Source organism: Lemur catta, chromosome 12 (genome assembly GCF_020740605.2).
Source record: "Lemur catta isolate mLemCat1 chromosome 12, mLemCat1.pri, whole genome shotgun sequence".
Lineage (NCBI taxonomy): Eukaryota > Metazoa > Chordata > Mammalia > Primates > Lemuridae > Lemur > Lemur catta.
Window position 1 is genome coordinate 47,655,389 of NC_059139.1, and position 23,109 is coordinate 47,678,497.

General features: G+C 37.2%; 1 protein-coding gene across 1 annotated transcript in view; it reads right to left on the bottom strand.

Moving 5' to 3' along the window:
• ANKRD31 (ankyrin repeat domain 31) overlaps positions 1-23,109 on the bottom strand; it is a 105,136-nt gene that overhangs the window by 40,015 nt on the left and 42,012 nt on the right. The window contains exons 10-15 of the mRNA XM_045566407.1: positions 21,931-22,086; positions 18,001-18,143; positions 13,435-13,579; positions 7,901-7,953; positions 5,470-6,979; positions 4,397-4,564 (exon numbers count right to left, since the gene is read on the bottom strand). Of these exons, the coding sequence (XP_045422363.1) occupies positions 4,397-4,564; positions 5,470-6,979; positions 7,901-7,953; positions 13,435-13,579; positions 18,001-18,143; positions 21,931-22,086 (2,175 nt within the window). The remainder of the gene's footprint in view (positions 1-4,396; positions 4,565-5,469; positions 6,980-7,900; positions 7,954-13,434; positions 13,580-18,000; positions 18,144-21,930; positions 22,087-23,109) is intronic.

The window sequence follows — 23,109 nt, forward strand, 5'->3', positions numbered from 1 at the left end:
TTTCCTGCTAAAACCATGCTGAAATGATAGTATCTTGTTAAGGGCGGGGAGACACTCAAACTCTGTAATTTTAAAGAGATTTACTCTGAGCCAAATTTGAGGATCATGACCCAGAGCCACGCCCAAGAAGCCCTGAGCAAGTGGACTCGCTATGGTTGGGTTACAGTTTGGTTTTATACATTTCAGGGAGACAGGGGTTGTAGGTAAAGTCATAAATCAGTATGTGGGAGGTATACATTGGTTTGGCCCGAAAAGTGGGCCATCTCGAAGAGGGAGGGGAGCTTACAGGTTATAGGTAGGTTTAAAGATTCTGTGACTTGTAATTGGTTAAAGACATGAAGCTTTGTCTAAAGGTTTGGAATGTTTTAACATAAGGAGCTATTTATCAGAGATAAGTCACCAGACACAGATTTGTTTTGTAAATTGAGGACCTGTAGCTTTGTCTTGCACACCCTCAGGCTGTTAATGGGTTACAAAGGATGTCCCCAAGAAGGGAGGGGGGCATGATGAGGCATGTCTGACCTCCCTCCTCCTGGCAGGCAATTTAGGTTTAGGATATTCCTTTGGCCACAAGGGGGTCCATTCAGTCAGCCAGTGAGGGGGGTGAGCCTTAAAATTTTATTTTAGTTCACAATAAGAATTCTAAAAGTACCATATAAAGAAAATAGAAGAGGAAACAATAGAGGACAAAGACTTCAACAAATTTCGGGGAATTGGAAAGTCACTAATGGAAAGAAGTGAACTGACTTGGCAAAGTGGGGAATGTTCCAACCCAAGTGTCTGCAAAAAGATAGAGCAAGAGAGCCAATCTGCACAGAGGCACTCAGCACTTGGGGACACCAGGTGCCTTGGAAGGCAGGTATGTGGAATGGGGCTGGAAACAGGCAGACTAAAAAGTTTATATATAGAAAAGTTGGAATTCCAAGTTCCTTTCCCTTCCTGAATTGACTCCTCTTATCCCAGTTCCCCAATCCAAAGCCAGGAATCTGAAGGTTTATTTTCTATAGAAACTGTATCAGAGAAGCTTCAGATTGAGAGGCAAGGCAAAATAAAGAGGTAGGGTGATGAAACAGAAGAGAATATTCATTAAATATGTAGTATCAGTACCACTGAGGAAACTTGTTAGAATTGCAAATTTTCCAGCCTACTCCTAACCCAATCTGGAGGGCAAACTCTAAAATGGCTCCTAATAATCCTCATCTTCTGGTATTTATGGATTTGTGTAATCCCCTCTTCTTGAATAACTTACTTCTAACCAATAGAATAACTCAACACTGAGGGTATTTCACTTCCTTGATTAGGTTATAAGGGATTATAATGTTTTCTGTCCTGCTAGCAGACTTGATCTATTGTCTTCAGTCTGTATGCTTTGATGACACAAGCAGCCATGCAGAGAAGCCCACACAGCAAGAAACTGAGGATGGCCACCAGCCAGTAGCCAGCTAGGAACTAAGGCCCTCAGTCCAACTAGCCTCAAGGAACTGAATTCTGCCAACAACCACATAAGCTTGAAAGTAGATCCTTCCTTAGTCCAATCTTCAGATGAGACCCCACTCCTGGCCAACACTTTATAGCCTAGGAAAGTTCCTGTCAGAGGACCTGGCTAAGTCATGCCCAATTCCTGATCTGCAGAAACTATGTGATAATAAATGTGTATTCCATTAAACTAGTAAGTTTGTGGTAATTTGTTATGTAGCAACAGAGACTACTAATACAACTATTAAATCAGATCCTTTGAGGGTAGGGCAATCTGTGTGTTAACACACAGCAATCCGTGTTAACAAGTTTTTCAAGTGATTCTGATGCAAACTAAGGTTTAAGAACCACTGCATTATATTTTGGGACCCTTCCTGCCCTATTTCCTAAATGTCACCAACCATTCACATAATTTCTTCAGGGCAAGAGATAAATACTTAGAGGATTGTTCTCTAAAAAATAGATTCCTGGGTTACATGAATCACAGGAAAGACTGATAGTCTCAGCTGACACCCAGCAAAAACATATTGCTCTTTAGAGATGGGCACTCAGAAATTCTTTATTGGAAGAATTAAAGGCGCGTGCGCGCGCGCACACACACACACACACACACACACACACACACACACACACACACACACACACAAAGAGAGAGAGAGAAAATATTTGAAAGTCATAAAATATCTAAGATGGTTGGCCTGCAGATTACAAGGTTGAACTCAAATATCTCTCCCAATTAAAATTCTTACTGTGGATGGTAGAGATCTTCTTACCTTGTTCCTGAGGTGTTTGTAGCAAAGAAGGTAGCCATGTGATAAACATTGTGGAGCAAAAACTCAAAAATAACTCAATGTTACTGTCATGATAAGTCTCTACAGCATTTAATTGAACATTTAAAATAAAATCTGGCAGACACTCAAAAGAAGCAAACAGTACTTACACTAAACCTCTTCATCAAGTCCACTGTAGTTTGGAATCTGGTGTTACTATTAATAAGTACGATGTTATTAATACTCAGATTTCTGTTCCCTTGTATACAACCAGTTTTTTCCTCTCTGGAAGCTTTTAGGATCTTCCCTTTATCCCTGTTCTGAAATTTCACAGTGAGGTGCCTTATTCACTGTACTAGACACTTAGTGGGGCCTTTCAATATGGAAACTCCTGACTTTTCATTGCTTGCATTATTTCTTTGATGACTTCTTCTCCTGCTCACTGTTCTCCCTGGATTTCTTGGAGTGATTTTCCAATATGCTTATCTTTTCTCTTCTATTTTCTAGCTTTTTCGTTTTTTATTGTTTGTCAGAGACTTGTAAAACTTTACCTTTTAACCCTGCCATAGATATCTATATATTTTTTTAATTTCTATTATATTTTTAATATCTAAGACCTCTGTGTTGTTCTCTGTTCCTTCTTTTCTTACTTTTTTTTTTTTAAGTTTTAGATATTTCCTGATTCTTACATTGTTTCTGTTACTTCTGAGTTCCTTTGGTCTGTTTAGTTTACTTTGATTGGGGCTTTCTGCAAATACTTGTTAATCTTTGGCTGTCTTTTCGTATTTAAATGCAAGAAATTAAAGTCCTGATTGGAAATCTGTGGAAGGTGAGAGGAGTGTGGCAGAATTCCGGGCCTGGTCAAATTCACTGTTGGGTGATCAGGAGTTAAGCCAGCCTTTTTGTTAGGGAATAGATGTCAATATCTGCAATTCTTACCTCTGGGGCAGTTTAATTCTCTGCTCAAAGGGCTTAAGGTCTAGTGGAGTTACAGACATGCAAAAGATTACATTTAAATATGAATAAGTGCTGCTAGGAAGGTATATAGTTTCCTGTGCTAGCTGTAACAAATTACCATAAACTGGGAGGATTAAAACAATGTATTCTCTCATGATTTGGAGACCAGAAGTCCAAAATCCAGGTGTCAGAAGGGCTACACTCCTTCAGAAGCTCTAAGGGAGAATCCTTCCTTGCCTCTTCCAGCTTCTGATGGCTGTCAGCATTCCTTGGCTTCCTTGGCTTGTGGCTACATTGCTCCTTTGCCTCTATCTTCATGTCATCTTCTCTTCTCCTGTGTCTCAGATCTCCCTATCTTTCTTATAAGGACACTGATATTAGATTTAGGGGCCACCTGGATAATCCAGGATGATCTCCTTATCTCAAGGTCCTTAACTTGATTACATACGCAAAGACTCTTTTCCAAAAGAAGGTTGTAGACACTCCTTTACCATGCAAGATAATATTCACAAGTTCCAGGGATTAGGAAAGGACATGTTGTGGGGGCCATCATTCAACCCACCATAGGAAGTAAGTATAAGAAGGGCTACAGTTTACATGAGAGGAGGAAAATAGAGGAAGATTCACAGAGAATGCCTAATCCGGTGTCCTTCCTACCTCTTAATAGACAGTAGATAAATCAACTTCTTTGTGCTTAATGTTTAACCTGAAGTGGACCTGCATTTTGTGCATCACACAACTATCTCCAAGAACTATCTAAGGATAGTTAGCGTGTCCCTACTGCCAAACACACACAGTTCATTCATCTACCACAAAGAAACTAGTGGCTATTCTTCTTTAATTTCCCTTATGTTGAAAGGGCTGAATGGAAGTATCTAAGGGATCTGGCACAATTTATCTCTGCTGCCCTCACTGAGTACTGCTGCTGTCTCTGCTGTTTACCCTATCTCCTCTAACATAAAAAAATAGAAGTCATAGGCAGAAATACATCTGGAGGCAAGAATACATCTGAAAACTAATGTATTCTCAAGTGGTGCCTTAACAAAAAATATCTCTGAAATAATCTTATAACTTAGTAAGTACCTAAAAAAATAAGCTGTATATCTGAAAGTTTAGAAATTCTCTGAGTAGAGTGGATTTGCTAGGCTTGATTATATGTAAACTTTTACCTATACAATTACAGGAATACAAACCTTGGTTGTTGGTAGCTTTCAAGAAACTTTGTCTTTTTCTGAAATTCCAAACTTTTTTGTGTTCTTGGGGATTAGTAGGTATGTGAATTTCTGACTTAGTTTTTTTTTTCTCCTTACAATTTCTTGTAGTACTTTCATCTCCATTGATATTATTAGTTAATTCCTCAACTGAAACACAAACATTTTACAATATCAGTGTTGTAGTTCTCCTTATTGGTTGGTTATATGACTAGAAAAGAAAATTCTAGAAAAGAAATTTAGAGTTTCTGTTCTCTAAATAAGCCAGACTGTTTAAGGGAATGGAAGCTTTTAAAAATGCCTTTATATAACAAACATAAAGTTTGTTGGCTAAAATGCTAATGGGAATTCAGTGAATAGTTTAAATCAATAGAGCTAACAGTTTCCTGCTATTAAAATGTTGTTAGGTTTCATGATAAAAAATAAGTACTATATTAAAAAGAAATAAAAATTAACAGAAATACTGTTTATTTATTTTTATTTTTATTTTTTTTTGAGTCAGAGTCTCATTCTGTTGCCCAGGCTAGAGTGCCATGGCGTCAGCCCAACTCACAGCAACCTCAAACTCCTGGGCTCAAGCAATCCTCCTGCCTCAGCCTCCCAAGTAGCTGGGACTACCGACATGTGCCACCATGCCTGGCTAATTTTTCTATATATATATTTTTAGCTGTCCATGTAATTTCTTTCTATTTTTAGTAGAGGTGGGGTCTCACTCTTGCTCAGGCTGGTCTCGAACTCCTGAGCTCAAACAATCCACCCGCCTCGGCCTCCCAGAGTGCTAGGATTACAGGTGTGAGCCACCACGCCCGGTCAGAAATACTGTTTATTAACTTCTATCAATATTAGTTTAGCAACTATCTTTGATAATAATGGTTAGACTTTCAAAGTAAATACTATTACTTAACTACTAGTCTTAGCAGCATCACAAATCATGGCCAACATTATCCTCATTTTTCTCAGTTTGGGCACAGGTTGAGTGAAATTCAGTTGAAAATGTCTATAAAAATAAGTAAGTCTATAGGAAACGTGTACAGATTGAGCAACACTACTAATACCTGGTTGGTGAGAAGTTTCCTTCTCTTCTCTTTGACCAAGTTGTATGACGTTGGTCAATTCTTTATTCACATTGTCAGTAGAATGAAAATCTATATTATGTATGGTCCTGTTCTCTGGAAGATTTTGTCTTCTTTTTTCAACTTCAGTTGTTTCTGTTACTTGAGAATCAGCAACTGTGGATAAAGGCCCATTTAAAGAACTTGTTTTCTGGCCTTTGTCAATGTAATTCCTTTTAGTGTCTTGTTTCTTTGTCACCTTTTCCACAATATGTATATCTGTTTGATTCATTAAAGGAGTTGGTGCTCTGGGGCTATAATCCTGAGGCTTTTTGAATAGGTCCACATGACTAGTCAACTTTGAAACCTCAGGTGTTGAAAGTGTTCTCATACAAGCCAGGGAAGTTTGCTTAGGATTGCTGTTTGAGTGATCAAAAGAAGTTCCACATATGCATTGTTCAAAATTTGTAACATGTTGTTCAGAAATGACTGCATTATCTGAATCAGAAAAATTAACAGCTTCCTGTTGTGGAAGTGTGGTTAGGCTGCCTGCTTTTAACTCATTTTCCTGTGAAAAATGGCCTTCAGAAGGTGAAAATTGTTGAAAAGCCATTTCTTCTCTATTTGTTATATTCTCTTTGTCATTGTAATTTGTGGAACATATCACCTTTTCAAATGTTACAGGCTTCTCAGAGATAGAGCAATCACTATCATCATCTTCATCAAGACTTCCCTTTATAAAAGATAGGAAAGAATTTTCCCATTTATTAATAAGATTCTCGTTTTTTTCAACTGAGTTGCTGTTTTCATGAGATTTATAAGGGCTACTGTGTTGTTCTTGGAGAGTATGAGGTTGCTGATCTGTAGTAACAAGTGGTAACTTAATTTCTTTATGTAATGACAGTCCTGAGGGAGAAACAGCTTCAGTTTGATCAACAGATTCTAATTCCAAGAACGGTGCTTCTTGACTATCTGATAAATCCATGTTCTGGATATGTTTCTCTTTGGAAATTGAACAAGCCTCAATATTGTTATCTAATTCATTTTTCAGGCTTGACAGAGTTGGGCTGGAATGTTCACATGCCTCTTCTGGAAGGTCATCAATGGTTTGCAGAATATGCTGTTGATGAGTAACCAATCTGTTTATTCTGGAAGAAGAAACAGCTAGTGCTTTTCTTGGATTGCTGTCTCTATCATCTACTTGAGTCATTTTATGTTGCGTGTTTCTTCTTCCTTTACCTTTAGACAACTTTGTGCTGGGATCTTTGATGTTATGGAGATTGCCTTTTCTGAGTCTCGTAGAGTATATTTGGTTAACAGATGATTGTTTATGCTTGGATTTACAAAATTTTGTGTTTTTGGAATCTTTCTGGTAATGTTCATATACATCTTCTTTATTTATAAATAAACCCTCTTTGTTTCCTTCATTGACTTTTACATGTTCTGGCTTCTGTCCGTTGGAATTTTCATTACAAACAAACCAAATGGGAGTTTTAGAACTGAATTTTGGTTTCTACAGAAACAAAATATATAGTTAGCTTTAATTTTCAGCTGGAGTTCTATACTCAATTCAATCTGCATTGTTGATATATCAAACTATTATTCCATTCAATTTTATATTTTTATCTAACCACAGGACCTACAGGGATATATCTAACCTGTTATTTCAAAAAAGTAGACTAATAGAAGAAAAGTAAATATAATAGATTTAGACTCAGTATGTATACTAATCTTCATTTCCTACTGTACATTTTAATTCCTTTTTGCACTATCTTATTAAATATAATAAAAAAATTAATCTACTTAATTTGTATAGGCTTTTAAACTAATTAGATAAAAGTTTCCTTTACAAGAAAATGCTTTAGAAACACTCTCTTCTCCCAATTGTTATAAAGCTAGACCTAGAATTAGGAGAGTTTCTTCCTCTAGTATCTGGGAGAACTACAGGTAGGTCAGTGGAAAAGGGATTTAAATATAAGAAGACAGATACTATCCTAAATTGGCATGAAAGATTATTGTGGGCTGCTAGGACTAAAATAGGAACATTGCTTCCTCTCACCATAACTCAGCCAAGCACCAGATAAAGAGTAACAGCCTCCCATGTTTTGAAGGGATGGACTGACACCTTTGACTCTTGTGCTGTGTTTAGGCCAAAGGAAATTCGACATGGTTGAAAAACCTCAGGTTCTATGAAGGGGAGGAGAAAGGAAATGGCTACCAATACATTAGTATACCTGGATAAGCTAAATTTACTCAATTGCTTCTCAAGCTAACAGACCAGAACTCTCTGGTTCTCATGTAATTATTTGCTTAGAAGCAAATGTGAAGTCACTGTTACTAATGTTTCAGCAGTCTTTCTTTTTCCTCTGATGATCTATAAAACAACCAGCAGTTACATCCCCATAAAAATGTTCATTACTAAACACAGACATACCTTGTGCTGGTGTACATCTTCTACGTCTAATGGGTTAGTACTATTCCTCTGAGCTGTAACAAAAAGAGAAAATCAACTCTAGACTTCAAAAACCCACAAGTCTTTCACCATGAGAAAACCAAGTGGAATAAGTCAATTATGCAAACATTTTATATTAAAATTGGCACATATAACATCTCTACAATTTATAATTTCCATATTAGAAACCAAATACTATCTTAAGAGAGCTAAGAACATCTCTAAAGGAAAAGCAAAACAGACCTAACAAGATAACTAATACCAAATATTGGTACTGACCTCAGTATTTTTTATTTTCCCAACAGATATGTCCAGTTATACCCTCTTCATTCAGTAGATTATGCAACTGTACGTAAGACACTTTTATAAGGCAAGAAATTCTTTCATAATTAATTAGATTATCATCAACTCCTAATACATCTGCTTAATAAGGTCCTACTTTAAATGCTTCATTCTCTTCAAAGTGAAACATACACACATGGAAAAGGCCAATCATCTTGTGAATGCATAGGGGGGAAAAGGGTGATATGAAAAAAAAAACCTAGGTTGATAATAAAAGGAAAGTACATTAGTGTCTCTTTCATTACCTCCTTTAAATACTGAGGGTTGAATTATAGTTACCTATATATACATTTGGCCTGAAAAGATAAAAATCTAGAAATAGTGGTTTGCACATAGGAGGTATTCAATGAAATTTGATAGAGGAAGGAATAAACGAATGAACATCTTAGATGTGACACATAAAGAATACAAATTTCCTTAAATATATTATAAGCTAGAAATAGAAATTATTTTGACAAGCATATAATTTGAAAAGAGAGTAATCTAAGTTATTTCTTGGGAATAATTTTCATGACAGTAATCAAATTACGATGTGCATGATGAAGCCTGACATTCATGCATTCATCTCATTCAGGTGAGGAAAGACACACGGAATATCATTCTATCAAGGAAAGGGGCGAGGAGCACAGTCTCTGGAGACTCTGCTGAGTTTCAATCCTGACTCATATGCTCACCAGCTGGGTGACCCTGGGTAAGTTTCTTAATGTTTCTCCTCCAGAAAATGTCTGTAAATGAAAGCTAATAATAATCCCAACCTTACAGAATTGTTGTGAAAATTAAATGATATAATCCATGTAAAGGGCTTAGAGGAGTTCCTGGTGCATCATTATTATTGTTATTATTATCATTTTCTAAGATAATAAAGGATACTATGTCTTTTCCAAACTTTGGTTCTTAAATAAAACATTAGAAAAACAATATTTTCCAGAAACGACTCTGTCAGACATGGCTCCTAAGGGAATGTGGATAAAATAACTTAACACAGAGATAAAAAAAATCTGAGGTGGTGAGTTTGGTGATGTAATTGTGCTCTTTTCCCTCTGTCACGCTGAGCACCTATCATGTACCAGGTACTGTGTTAAGGTATTTTAAATATATTAACTCTAATCTTCACACTAAAAATCCCATAGGTAGATGAGTAGATACTATATAAACTCAAATTTATAGGTAAGAAAATTAGGGATATTAGTTTACTCTATAGGCTTTATAACCTATAAGACTACAAAGTTAGTATAAATGAAATCTTGTCCTGCACCAAAGTAGATATATTTCACTCTAAGATAGAAAAGTAGGAAATATATTTTATATGAGGAAAGTTCTTTATTCATTATTCCCATAATTAAAAGCTCTTCATCTAGAATTTAAAAATGAATATTTTGTTTGTATAAGTATACAGATATTCTTTAAGTAAACTAATTTTGCATTTATATTGAAAAGTAGTCAATAATTAATGATAGAATTTGAAAGTTCAAACTTAAGAAATATTCAGACCATCTGGTGAAGCATGATAATGCAACCCAGCTTGGTAAATTCTTTTACAGAGGAAGAATGGGAGCTAAGTCCTAAGTAGAAAAGTTTGGGATTCCTTTTCATGAAAGAAATTCCCCTGGGTAGGTATAGGTTTGAAGTGGCAATTGGCAAACAGGGAGATTCTGGGTTTTGAGAAAGGGCTAGAATGATGGAGAAAGCATTCCCAGAAGAGCAAAATAATGCATGCCATGATTATTTAAAATAGAGAAGTCCAGCAATTAAGCAGATCAGCAAAGCAAAAATTTAAAAATATATATACTTTTTATATACAATATACAGTTGCCTCCAACTGGATACTTTATTTGCTATTTTTCATACAGTTTAAAATGTACATATGATTGTTTTAATAATTTATCTCAATGAGCTTTTGTAGACCTGGCCTCAACAAGTTACTGTCTGTCTCTCTTATCTTCTGGTGTGATCTGGCTGCTACAGAGGAAGTCTTTTGCTCTAAGGAACCATTAATTAATTGCCTCCTGGTGGCCTTCAGTTATCAATGAAGTTCTCTCTATTATAAATGTAGGGTGTTTTGATTCAGGTCTTAGCTACTAGTCAGTAGCATTCAAACAATTATATTTCTTAAGCAAGTAAATGATTCATAACATAAGTGGTCATAAAATAATAAAATGGATTTATCAGCCATAAGGAAAAACCAGTCTTATGACTGGTTATAGTCATATTGCTATATTGCACCTAATTTTCAATAGCAGACACACCCAACAACAATTGGAAGAACTATCTTATATTAAATAGAACCCCGCTGGAGAAGGGAATGTACTTTAAATTTCATTTAAAACCATTTAGATCAGGAAAAGATCTTTCCTAATAGATTTATCAAAGAGTTTGTGTTGACACTTAATCATTAACCACGATATATACATAACATCTGTCCTATTATCCTCTTGGGCATGAAGCAGCTTGGTTTATGTGCCTTTTTCATGTACTCTCACATGGCCTGAGCAGTTTTTTTAAATCACACTCTTCATTAAACTGCTTGCTATCCCTGTTTCTTCTTCATTTTGTATCATTAGACTGTAATATTATGTAGTGCTTGCCACATAGCAACCCTGAATGAATGAATGAGTGAATCTCCACAGAAAACAGATAAATTCCAATAGAGGTAGGTTAGTGAACATCTATTGTTTTGCCTGCCTAGCACTTGTCCAGATAAGCAGCTCTCTGAAGAGAATCCACTGGTTCCTGCAGCTTAGATCCCTGGAACTGTTTTAATTTCTGACCTTTCCAAGGCCTGGATCTTCAGCTTTTCATTTAATTCTTTCACTGTCCTGCCAAGAAAGTCCCTTTTCTGCTTTAACTTGATTGCTTGCCACCAAAGAACTCAATTTACAGTTGTATCAAAGAACCGACACAACAGGCATAGCTGTGTTATTTGTCCCCAGGGAGACACAGAGCTTTAGCAGAGGATGGGTTTCTACTGCCAGCCTAAGCTGTGTTCTGACTGGAGAGAAGTGAAGGACTTGTAGGGAGGCCCACTCATCTTATGTTTAGAAGGATTCTCAGACTAAACTTTCCTGTGCACAAGGGGAAATTCCAAGGGTAGAAGCTTCTGTTGTTAAAGATAATATTATTTAAAAGCCTTTGGGGAAAAATACCCATTGGGGAAAATTTTATTAAAATATAGTTTAACAAAAGGGAATGAAGCACACACGCATCTCTTGAATGGGAAGAATTTGTTTTGTTTTTGTTTCAGAGGATTGACACACTATTATTTTTTTTTTTCTTTGAGACAGAGTCTCGTTTTGTTGCCCGGGCTAGAGTGAGTGCCGTGGCATCAGCCTAGCAACCTCAAACTCCTGGGCTTAAGCGATCCTCCTGCCTCAGCCTCCTGGGTAGCTGGGACTACAGGCATGAGCCACAATGCCCGGCTAATTTTTTCTATATATATTTTAGTTGGCCAGATAATTTCTTTCTATTTTTAGTAGAGACAGGGTCTTGCTCTTGCGCAGGCTGGTCTCGAACTCCTGACTTCGAGTGATCCACCCACCTCGGCCTCCCAGAGTGCTAGGATTACAGGCGTGAGCCACTGTGCCCAGCCGACACACTATTATTAAACAAATATTTGCTGAATGCCTAGTATGTACAAGACACTTTGGCATTCATCAATAGACAAAGCAAAGATCCTTTCCTTCATGGAGTTTATATTCTGGACAAAGTAGACAGAAAATAAAAAATAAGTCAACTATATAATGCGTTAGGTGATAATTGCTACAGGGAAGTCTAAGGAGAGCAGGGTAAGAGGGGTTGGAGTGAGGGTTGTGGTTCTAAAAATATGTCCATAAATTTTTTGAAACTTCTCCCTTTAAGAGGTGGAGCTTAATTCTGCTACCGCTGAGTGTGAGCCAGACTTAGTAACTCAAGTTATAACAAAAAGAATATGGAAAAAGTGATGGTATGTCACTTCTGGGTTTACGTTATAAAAAGACTGCCTTTTATCTTAGGTACATTCTCTGTCTCTTGGATCACTCACTTGCTCTGAGTCAGTTGCCAGGGTGTCAGCAGCCCTATGGAGAAGCTCATGTGGCAAGTAACTAAAGCCTTCAGCTGACAACCAGCAAGGATCTGGGGCAGGCCAACAATCATATTTGTGAGCTCGAAAGTGGATTTTCCTGCCCTAGTTGAGCCTTAACATGACTGCAACCTGTGAGAGACCTTGATTCAGAATGACTCAGCTAAACTGATCCCAGAATCTTGACCCTCCAAAACTGTGCAAAATAAAACATGTTTATTGTTTTAAGTGCAAGATATTAGGGTAATTGTTACATAGTGATACGTAACTATTAAATAACATAGTAAGGGTGAGAAGGGGGAAGTTGCAGTATTAAATAGGGTGTTCCAGGCCTCATTGAGAAGATGACATTTGAACTAAGACTTCAGGAGGTGAGGGAGGCATATCTGAGGAATAACAAGGAGGCCAACATGACTGACGTTGAGCAATGGAAATAGAGAGTGGTAGGAGAAGGGGTTAACTAGTAGGATGGCCAGCTGATATAGGAAACTGGCTTTTCTTCTAGATTAAACGGAGAGCTACTGTAGGGTTTTGAGCAGAATAATACTGTGATGTTACCAAAAAAATCTAACAGATGCGTTAAAGTGAGTTTAAAGAATATGCCATGTATTTAAGTCATTTTTATATAACCTTTTTTATTGCTAACTACAGATCAAGTTCTTTTGTAGTTCAACTGAATAGAGTAATGGATGGGAGGACAAAAGTATAGCTGTAAGGAAAGATGCTCAGGTAATGGATATAAACAATCCTGGCCATATTCACTGAAAAAGATACAACCAAATATAATTTACATCACATCATGTTATTCAGCCAAAGGACTGTGGGGGAAAAAATAGAAATCTATAAAAGATTTCTTAACAGTTTGCAATATAAAACCTGGGGGAAAGTATTATCTTTCTTTTTTCTTTTAGAGTCCTATTACGTGCATTTCAAACAAGTCAGTGTGATTTATTAAAACAATGGAGCAAATACAACACTGGATGGATTTTCTCAAAACCTGTGGGGAAAAAAATTAATTTCTATAATTTTAAATTAAATTTCTGTAATTCTCTAAAAAAAAATTCTGTAACTCTCTACTGATGTGATGAACAGCTATAATAGGGCTGTTTAATCTTACCTGATGTAAGACATTTTTGATGTTTAGGAACATATCTCTCAAGGAGACGCTTCATACATGAATCCTTGGCCTCATCCAAAGCACACCGTCCATTGTCACTTCTAAATAATGGATCAGCTCCATTCAAAAGAAGTAACTCTGTCACCTAGAAAAAGATTGTTCACGTAAGGAAGCTCAGATTAAGGTTATAATATTGTAAATGTGTGCTAACATACAACTCTTAAGTAACATCAAATATTTCTTTCAACAACGCAGAGTTTGGGTCTATCTGCAACACCCTTGCCAATAAAAAAAAGAATTAATGCAGTTGCTATTAAATCATAATTTGTTGATAAACAAATCTCTTGTTAAAAAAGACAGAGAGAGAGAGAGAAGAAAAGAAGGAAAGAAGGGAGAAGGAGGGAAAGAGGAAGGAAGGTGGGAAGGCAGGCAGGCAGGCAGGCAGAAAAGAGGTTGGGGCAGAAATGTTTGTGGTTCAGCTGCTGGTGAAATACTAAGAATTAGCATTGGGTTCTGTAATAGTAAATGTAATTTTAACAGGTTCCAGGAGATACGTTTTCCACCTATACCTGTGTTGCTGCTGCCCCTGTTCAGACTGTCAGGGAGAAACCAGTCAATCCTTAATTGGTTACTACTCCTCAAGTAACCTTCTCTATGCAGCTCTCCCTGTCCCCTGCACCCCACGCACACTGCTGCCCCAGAGAAAAATGACCTCTTCTCCCTTTCATGTATATATTTTATCATAATGCCAAATATATTCTCTATTATACTTATTTCTTATATATCTGTTTCTCCTACTGTACTCTCAGCTTCATGAGGGTGGGACCATGTTTTTCTTTTTAAATTTATCTTTTTTGAACAAGAAATTAATGAATATGGTTCAAAATACAGAAGGCTCAGGAAGTATCCAATAAAAAATAAGTTTCCCACCTCTACCTCTGTCTTTTAGTCATCTATTGTTTCCTAAGTGAACACTGGTTACAGTCTATTCTGAAATTTTCCAGTGCTAGTCTAGTCCAACAAATATGTATGTACGTATACATAATACATATTTATGTGTATATATATTTTTTTACACAAATGGTCATATATCATATACACTGTATTTTGCCTTCTTTCCCCCACACTCCCAGCAACAGTATGGAGATTGTTCCAGTGTAGACTCCTTCCTCATTCTTTTCAATATCTGAGTGACAGACTACTATATGTATGTAGTACAATTTACTTAACTCTATTAATGAATGTTTAAGTTGCTTCAAAAGTTTTGCTACAGATATATGTCTTAATTGTCTTTATATTCCCAGTGACTATCTTAGTTTCTGGCATAAAGTATATGTTCAAAAGTGTTGTTTAATAAAAGAATGAGTATGGGCCAGGGAGGATATGGGGAGTAGTCTTTAAGTAACATTACACTAAAAGAAGCCTAAATTTCCATGTTAATGTCTGGAATGAAAGGAAGGATCTTAATTTCTGTCTATTGTATAAAATTAAAAATATGTACATTTTACTTTCATAAGAAAGCATCCTAGCCTACTAAAACAGTTTGAATCCTTTTCTCTCACCTTTGATATTAGATAACCTTCCAAGTTTTTTTTTTTTTGAGACAGAGTCTCACTTTGTTGCCTGGGCTAGAGTGAGTGCCGTGGCGTCAGCCTAGCTCACAGCAACCTCAAACTCCTGGGCTTAAACGATCCTACTGCCTCAGCCTCTCGAGTAGCTGGGACTACAGGCATGCGCCACCATGCCCGGATAATTTTTTCTATATATATATTTTAGTTGGCCAGATAATTTCTTTCTATTTTTAGTGGAGATGGGGTCTCGCTCTTGCTCAGGCTGGTTTCGAACTCCTGAGCTCAAACAATCCACCCACCTCGGCCTCCCAGAGTGCTAGGATTACAGGCGTGAGCCACCACGCCCGGCCCCAAGTTTTTTGCTATTCACAAATACAATGGGTAGCCCTTCTCCATCTTCCTATAGTAATAAAATGACTATCATAAATTTACATTATGTCAGCCTTTTAAATAAGTTATACATCTCTCCTCTGAGATAATAAGTAGGTAGTCTCAGGTATATCGCATCTCCTTTGAGACTACTTTTTAATCACTTCTGAATTCTGAGGGGTGTGTGTATCCATTTATCATATTAATGTTAATTAATGTTTGAAATCATAAAAGCTTTAGTTGCATGTTGCCAAAAAAATTTTAAATTGCAGAAAGGTAGTAAGCGGAAAGTAAAAGTCCCTCACACTTACCATGGTAGCCTGAAAATGTCCTCCCACCTCAAAAGGCATCCATGTCCTCAGCTCTAGAACCTGTAAATGTTAACTTATTTGGAAAAAGGATCTTTACAAATGTGATTAAATTAAGGATTGTGAGATGAAGCACTTATCTTCGATTATCTGGGTGGAACCTAAACACCGTATCAAGTGTCCTTATAAGAAAGAGTCAGTGGGGAGGTTTCACATGCACACACGGAGGAAATGGCAATGTGAAGACAAATGAAGAGACTGAAGGGATACGGCCCCAAGTCAAGAATGCCAGCAGCCATCAGAAGCTGAAAGAGGCAAGTAATGGATTATCTTCGACAGCCTCTGCAGGGAATGAAGTCCCATTAACACCTTGATTTTAACCTAGTGATACTGATTTTGGACTTGTGGCCTCCAGAACTGTGAAAGTATAAATTTCTGTTGCTTTAAGCCACCCAGTTTGTGGCAATAGGTTTCAGCAGTCAAAGGAAATCAATACAGATGTTGGTACCAGGAAGTAGGGTCCTGTTGTAACAAATACCTAAAAATGTGGGAGTGGCTTTGGAACTGGACAATGGGTAGAGTTAAAATCATTTTGAGGCATATGATAAGAAAAGCCTCAATTGCCTTGAACAGACATTTGGTAGAAATATGGATTTTTAAAGGCTCTACCAGTGACAGCTCAAGAGGAACACAGTAGAAAACCCTGTATCATCTTAGAGAATGCATGCATCATCATAAATAGAACGTTGGTGAGAAAATGAACCTTAAAGGCACTATTGGCAATGTCTCAGAAGCAAATGTAGAACATGTTTTTAGAAACTGGAGGAAAGGATATCCTTGTTATATCATGGCAAAAAGCCTAGATGTGTCCTACAAGTTGTGTGAAAAGCAGAAGTTGGAAGTGATGAACTTGGATATTTAGCTGAGGTGATTTACAAGTAAAGCATTGAGGGTGCAACCAGGTTTCTTCTTGGGGTTTATAGTAACATCTGTGAAAAAAGAGATAAATGGAGGGAAAAGCTGTTAGGCAAAAAGGAACCAGAACTTGATGATTTATGAAATTCTCAGTCTATCCAGATTGAAAAAGACGACAAAATTTGGAGATTCACTGTAAGAAAAGCGTGCTCTGGAGAGAAGGCCAAGGATGTAGCTGGAAAACCTTTGCTAGTGCTGAAGACAGTAAGCACGTTACTCATGGACCATTTAACCATCTCAGCAGAAGACAGGAATATAGATGGAATTGCGCAAAAATCTGTGAAAGACCCTCTTGTCTAACAGTGTGAATATTCATGACATACACAGGAAACACACAAGGTTTACAAGGTTTTTTGAAAATGTGAGGTCTGCAGAAACACAGCAAACATGGACTAGAAGAGATAGGATGAAATGAAGGACTGCCAAAATTCTAGAGGAAGGAAACTGGTTAATAAAACTCCTCACCTGCAAATATATGCTACCCTTCAAAAGAAAAGGAAGGTTCATACCAAGACCAGAATCTCATGCTGAGAGTTAGCAATGAGTGGAGGGTAACTGGTGGCTATGATGTAATGGAGACAGACTAGCCAGAAGCTTAATAAGGAGATCAAGGAATAAGATAGTCAAAGGCAGGCCGGCTAAAATTACAGTCATCCTGGTGGTCAACAACAATGTGTGTATGCCCAAAGCTGTATCCTCTGAGGAGAGACTGCAGAGGAAACTTCTGAGTTACCAGTCCCTGGCTGAATGCAGGCCAAACTAGTAAATTCCATGAACAGTGAACACAGTCCACAAGCCACAGCAAATCCAAGAGTAAAAGGTGAAAAACTTTCTAGTTTAGGAAGGTTAAACACAACATCTGACCAATCACTAATTGACCATTAAATGGTCTTGAACCAAGAGTATTCCATAGGAAACAAGTTGATAACCCCGGGAGGTTCTCATGTCTTATGCTGCTTCTGAAAGTGACACTAGACTCTATAAAGCTGTGAATCTCCTATCAGGACTGGACACCACTGTGTAACACTGTAAGAAGGAAATGTTCTTCTAATGCTTATAAAGCACCATAGGAAAAGTGTGTTAAAGGAGAGCAAGTTGAAAAAATACTATGTGTAACAAAAAAATGTTCTGTATAGTTATTAAAAGAAACATATAAAATAGCATCTACCATATTAGACACAACAAACCCATCACACAGTAAAATTTAATTATAAATTTTGAGTTTCCATTAGCAGAATGAACTGAAACTGAAATTCCTGTATGTTTTTCTATTGCATGGTCCCAAAGATATTGAATATCTGTAGACTATATTATTTGCTCTGCAAACAAAAGCATCACAGTACCTTATAATGTCCATTTATCACAGCATCATGTAAGGGAGTAATCTGGTACCTTCCTTTGATATTTACATCTGCTCCACCTTTTAACAGTTCACTTGCTGTCTGATAAAATCCTCCTACACTAGCTTCATGAAGTGCTGTCCAACCTATTATACAAAAACAACATGGCATTTGTTTATATTTGGCACCTTAATAATATTTTGTGCTTGCCCTTAAAAAAAAACTCTAATTCTAGATTTCTTTAAAAATATTTTGACTATATAAGATAAGATAATATCACCATGAAAGCACACTGTAATATTTGGTGGGTTCAATAAATCTGAGGGACAAATCAAATTCCTACTCCTTAATTAGCCTGTGGAAAAATGTGACAAGAAGTAAAATTCTTAGAAGTAATCCCGACCTCTCCAAATAGAAAGGCTGTACAGGGGTCCTTATCAACTCAGAGAATGCTGGTAGCAACTCCCATTCTAGTCGTAACAACTAAAAATGTTTCCAAAAACTGCCAAAAGTCCCCTGGGAGGGCAAAATCAACCTAGTTGAGAACCACTGCCATAAAGTGTTATGAAAGGAGTTTCTCCCATAGTTAATTACAAAATCATGAGGAAGAAATGAAGAGCACCAAAAATGGTAAATATATAGTTAACAGGGTTTTTTCCCTATAAATTTCCTTAAAATGCATATGGCTTTTTAAAGCAAAAATTATAACATTATCTTTTAGTATTTATAATGTATATAGATGTGATATATATGATAGCTATATCATAAAGGATGGGGGAATAAATGGAATTATATATATTCAGTGTTCTTACATTTTATATGTTTATAGGAAGTATTATAATATTAACTCTAAGATGACTGTGAAACATTAGAGGTATATACCTAATTCCTAGCGTAACGACAAAAAAAAAACTGCAAAAACAAAGAGAGAAACAAAACATGAAGTCAGCACACAGGAAACAATTAGTAAAATAGCAGACCTAAATCCAACCATTTATCTTAAATGTAAATTGACTAATCACTCCAATTTCCAATTAAAGGTAAAATCAGCAGAATGGATAAAAAAGCAAAATTGTATGCTATCTAAAAGAAACATACTTTAAATATAAAGACAGGTTGAAAATAAAAGGATGGAAAAAGATATAGCAAATAAGCAATAAACATAAGAAGGCTAGGGTGTTTATATTAGTATCATGTATAGTAGACTTCAAGATAAAGTACATTACCAAGCAATAAGAGAGGCATTTCATAATGATAAAAGAGTCAGTTTGTCAGAAGACATGACAATCACAACTGTGTATGTACTTTGTAACAGACATTCAAAATATAGGGAGCAAAAATCGACAGAATTAAAGGGAGAAACAGACAATCCCACAATCATAGTTGTGAAGATTTTAACACCTCTCTAAGTAAATGACAGATCAACTAGACAAAAAAAAATCAGTAAAGACATAGATGATCTGAACAACATTATCAACATCTTTAGCTAACTGATATTTGTAAAACGTTGCATCCAACAACTAAAGAATAAACATTCAAGTGTACATAGAATATTCACGAAGACAGACCATATATTAGGCAATAAATCAATTCTCAATGAATGTAAAAGGATCAAACTGAATGATAATGAAAATAAAACATCAAAATCTGTGGGATAGGCTGGGCACGGTGGCTCACGCCTGTAATCCTAGCACTCTGGGAGGCCGAGGCGGGTGGATCGCTCAAGGTCAGGAGTTTGAGACCAGCCTGAGCAAGAGCGCGACCCCGTCTCTACTAAAAATAGAAATCAATTATCTGGACAGCTAAAAAAATATCTATAGAAAAAATTAGCCGGGCATGGTGGCGCATGCCTGTAGTCCCAACTACTCGGGAGACTGAGGCAGTAGGATCGCTTAAGCCCAGGAGTGTGAGGTTGCTGTGAGCTAGGCTGACGCCACGGCACTCACTCTAGCCAGGGTAACAAAGCAACACTCTGTTTCAAAAAAAAAAAAAAAAATCTGTGGGATGCAGTTAAAACAGTACTTAGAAGAATTTTTTTTTTTTTTTTTTTTGAGACAGGGTCTTGCTCTCTTGCTCAGGCTATAGCGCCGTGGCATCATTATAGCTCACTGCAACCTCAAACTCCTGGGCTCAAGTCATCCTCCTGCCTCAGTCTCCCAAGTAGTTGGGACTAAAGGTGCTTGCCCCATGCCTAGCTAATTTTTCTATTTTTAGTAGAAACAGGTCTTGTTCTTGCTCTGGCTAGTCTCAAACTCCTGAGCTCAAGTGATCCTCCCACCTAGGCCTCCCAAAGTGCTTGGATTACAGGCCTGAGCCACTGCGCCCAGCCTATTTTGTTCCTTTCTCACAAGGCACTTAGCCTTTTCTTTTCTATAGTATCACTATATACATATATGTGTGTGTGTATATATTTATTTATTTAAATCTTCCTAGTAGAAATTTTTAATCTTTTTGCTCTCACAGTATCTGGCACATAAGCGGCATACTGTAAAAGCTCATTGCATTGAACTGACATGTTGCATGAAGGTCATATGCCTCTTGCCAGTAGTTCTTGAATGTGGTGGGGGAAGGGAGAGAGAGAAAGAGAGTGTGTTTTGGGAGGTGAAGTGATAGTTGTATTTTAAATGAACATGGCAGGTGATTCAATTGAAAATGGTTTGTAGACAACCCTGTGGAAACACTGCCCTCTATAATTCTGGGAGATATGCTAGCTAGAAATAAAGGCAGAGCTAAGATGCAAAGTGAGAAGGAAATACAGAAAACAAGAGTTCAAAAAGCATCAAAAATATGGTAAGGATAAAGAATTAATGAAGGTGACAGAAGTGCCTGGGGCAGTGAGGAAACTGTATATATTAACTGGCTGAAGATAAGCAGGGCACAACCACTGAGAATGTTAATGCTGGCACAGAAAAAAAAAAAAGTCCAATGAAAAGAAACATATTAAAAGATGATTGGGAAATCCATAAAGTCAAAATTTACTGCATGTAGAGCTAGTTCTGAACTCAATGGGCAAAGAGTACTAACAGAAAGAACCACGCATTTCTTGAAATCAAGGGAACAAGTGCTTTGGCTAGCAAATAAGGCTCCAAGATTGAGTGTTATAGGACCATGGTGGTTGACCTGGGTATGAGATTTTAAATAACATGCTGATTATACTGTAAACCTAGGCCTTGCTAAATGTAGTACTGGGGGTGCACTTGTAATCACCTGCTTGTTCATGAATTTTGTTGTGCCATTTCTGTGTACAAGACTTTTTGCTCTATTTCATAAATTGAGCAAGTCTGGAAACAATAGGAAAAGTATGGACACCCAAAAGCACCAGCCAGGTTAGCCCAGTGCTGTTCAGCACATTAAGTACTTAATTATCTTTAAGGAATCACTCCTCTCCAGGAGAACATGTGAGATTCTCCCCACAAGGAAGACTGTACGAGAGACCTAGCCTTGCAAAAAGAATGCTCTTTCTGAGCTCCCTGTCTCACCCTCTGTACTTCATACTCTGTTCTCTCCATTCCCCTGGCCACTGCTCCTGCTGTACATCTATCATTTCATGATGAATTTTCCCCTGTAGTTCTGTGTAACATCAGTTTTTTCCAGCTTTTGACCTCATTTCTCTTCCATGGAAGGTTGAGTCTCATAGTAACAATGACCATACAAAGTCATCCCCAGGAACCATCCTTCTATATGCCACTGCACATGACCCACCTGGCATAATCTGTCAAGGAGAAATATAATGCTCCTCTCCTGCCAGCCACTCTTCTCACTTTACCCTCATCCCAAGAAGATAATGATGAAGAGTTACTTAATAAGAAAATTAACTGAAAGCCTTCTGTTTAGGATTTGCCTCAGGACCACTTTGCTATACTTTCATAGGAGTGATTCAGCTGAAACTACAAACCACTCTTAAAATAACTGTGGGTGGTAACCCTAACTTACCTGCATAACTTGGCTGATTAACATTTCCACCTTTTTTTATACAATGACGAACAAGATCAACATCATCATGCAGAGCAGCCTTATATAGTAAGTTTTCTCCAAAAACGTTTCTCCGATTAATGCTAGAAAGAGATAATTTATTCATCTTCATTTTTTCTGAAATGGGGGAATGAACAAAAGAAAAAAAATCCTTATTTGCATATCAGGAATAATATAGACTGCAAACTATTGACTTCAAGCTACAAACTTGGTAGGTAACAGGTTTCAGGATTAATTTAGTCAACAGTCTAGAAGTGAGGTATACTATATTATGAAAGAGTATTTCATACATTAACCCAACTATAATGTTATTTACATACAAAAAGAAAAAAGAGACAAATGTCATTAGTTTAAAAAATATTTGTAGTAGACTGTAAATCATGATAAGCAGTGTATGTCAACTGAACACCCATGAAAGGTGCATGTATGAGAAGACAGATTATTTTCTTAAAAGTTCTGGTGAAAAGGATTATCTAGAACTATGTATCATCAAATTTGATAAAATGTTATAATATCAATGTTTTATAAAACCATGAGGAGAAAAATCTCAGAGGCACATAAGAAAGATAGAGCAACTAGGCTGGGCCTGGTGGCTCATGCCTGTAGTCTCAGCTACTTGGGAGGCTGAGGCAGGAGGATCACTTGAGCCCAGGAGTTTGAGGTTGCAGTGAGCCATGATGATGCCACTGCACTCTAGCCGGGATGACAGAGAGAGACTCTGTCTCAGAAAAAAACAAAAAGAAAGAAAGATACAACAACTAATCCCAGCAAGTTCAGAAAAAGGAATGCTAAATTTTTTTCTTTGCTAAAAATAAGTAAAGAACCATGGTCTTGATGTGTGTAATATTTTTGATTTGCTAAGCCAGAAAATGCACAATTAAAACAATTTTCCAGGGGCCAGGCACAGTAAGCTCATGTGTGTAATCCTAGCACTTTGGGAGGCCAAGGCAGGAGGACTGTTTGAGGCCAGTAGTTCAAGACCAGCCTAAGCAAGGGCGAGGCCCTATCTCTACAAAAAATAGAAAACTTAGCCAAGTGTGGTGACACTCGCCTATAGTCCCAGCTACTTGGGAGGCTGAGGCAAGAGGATCACTTGAGCCCAGGAGTTTGAGGTTGCAGTGTGCTATGATGATGCCACTG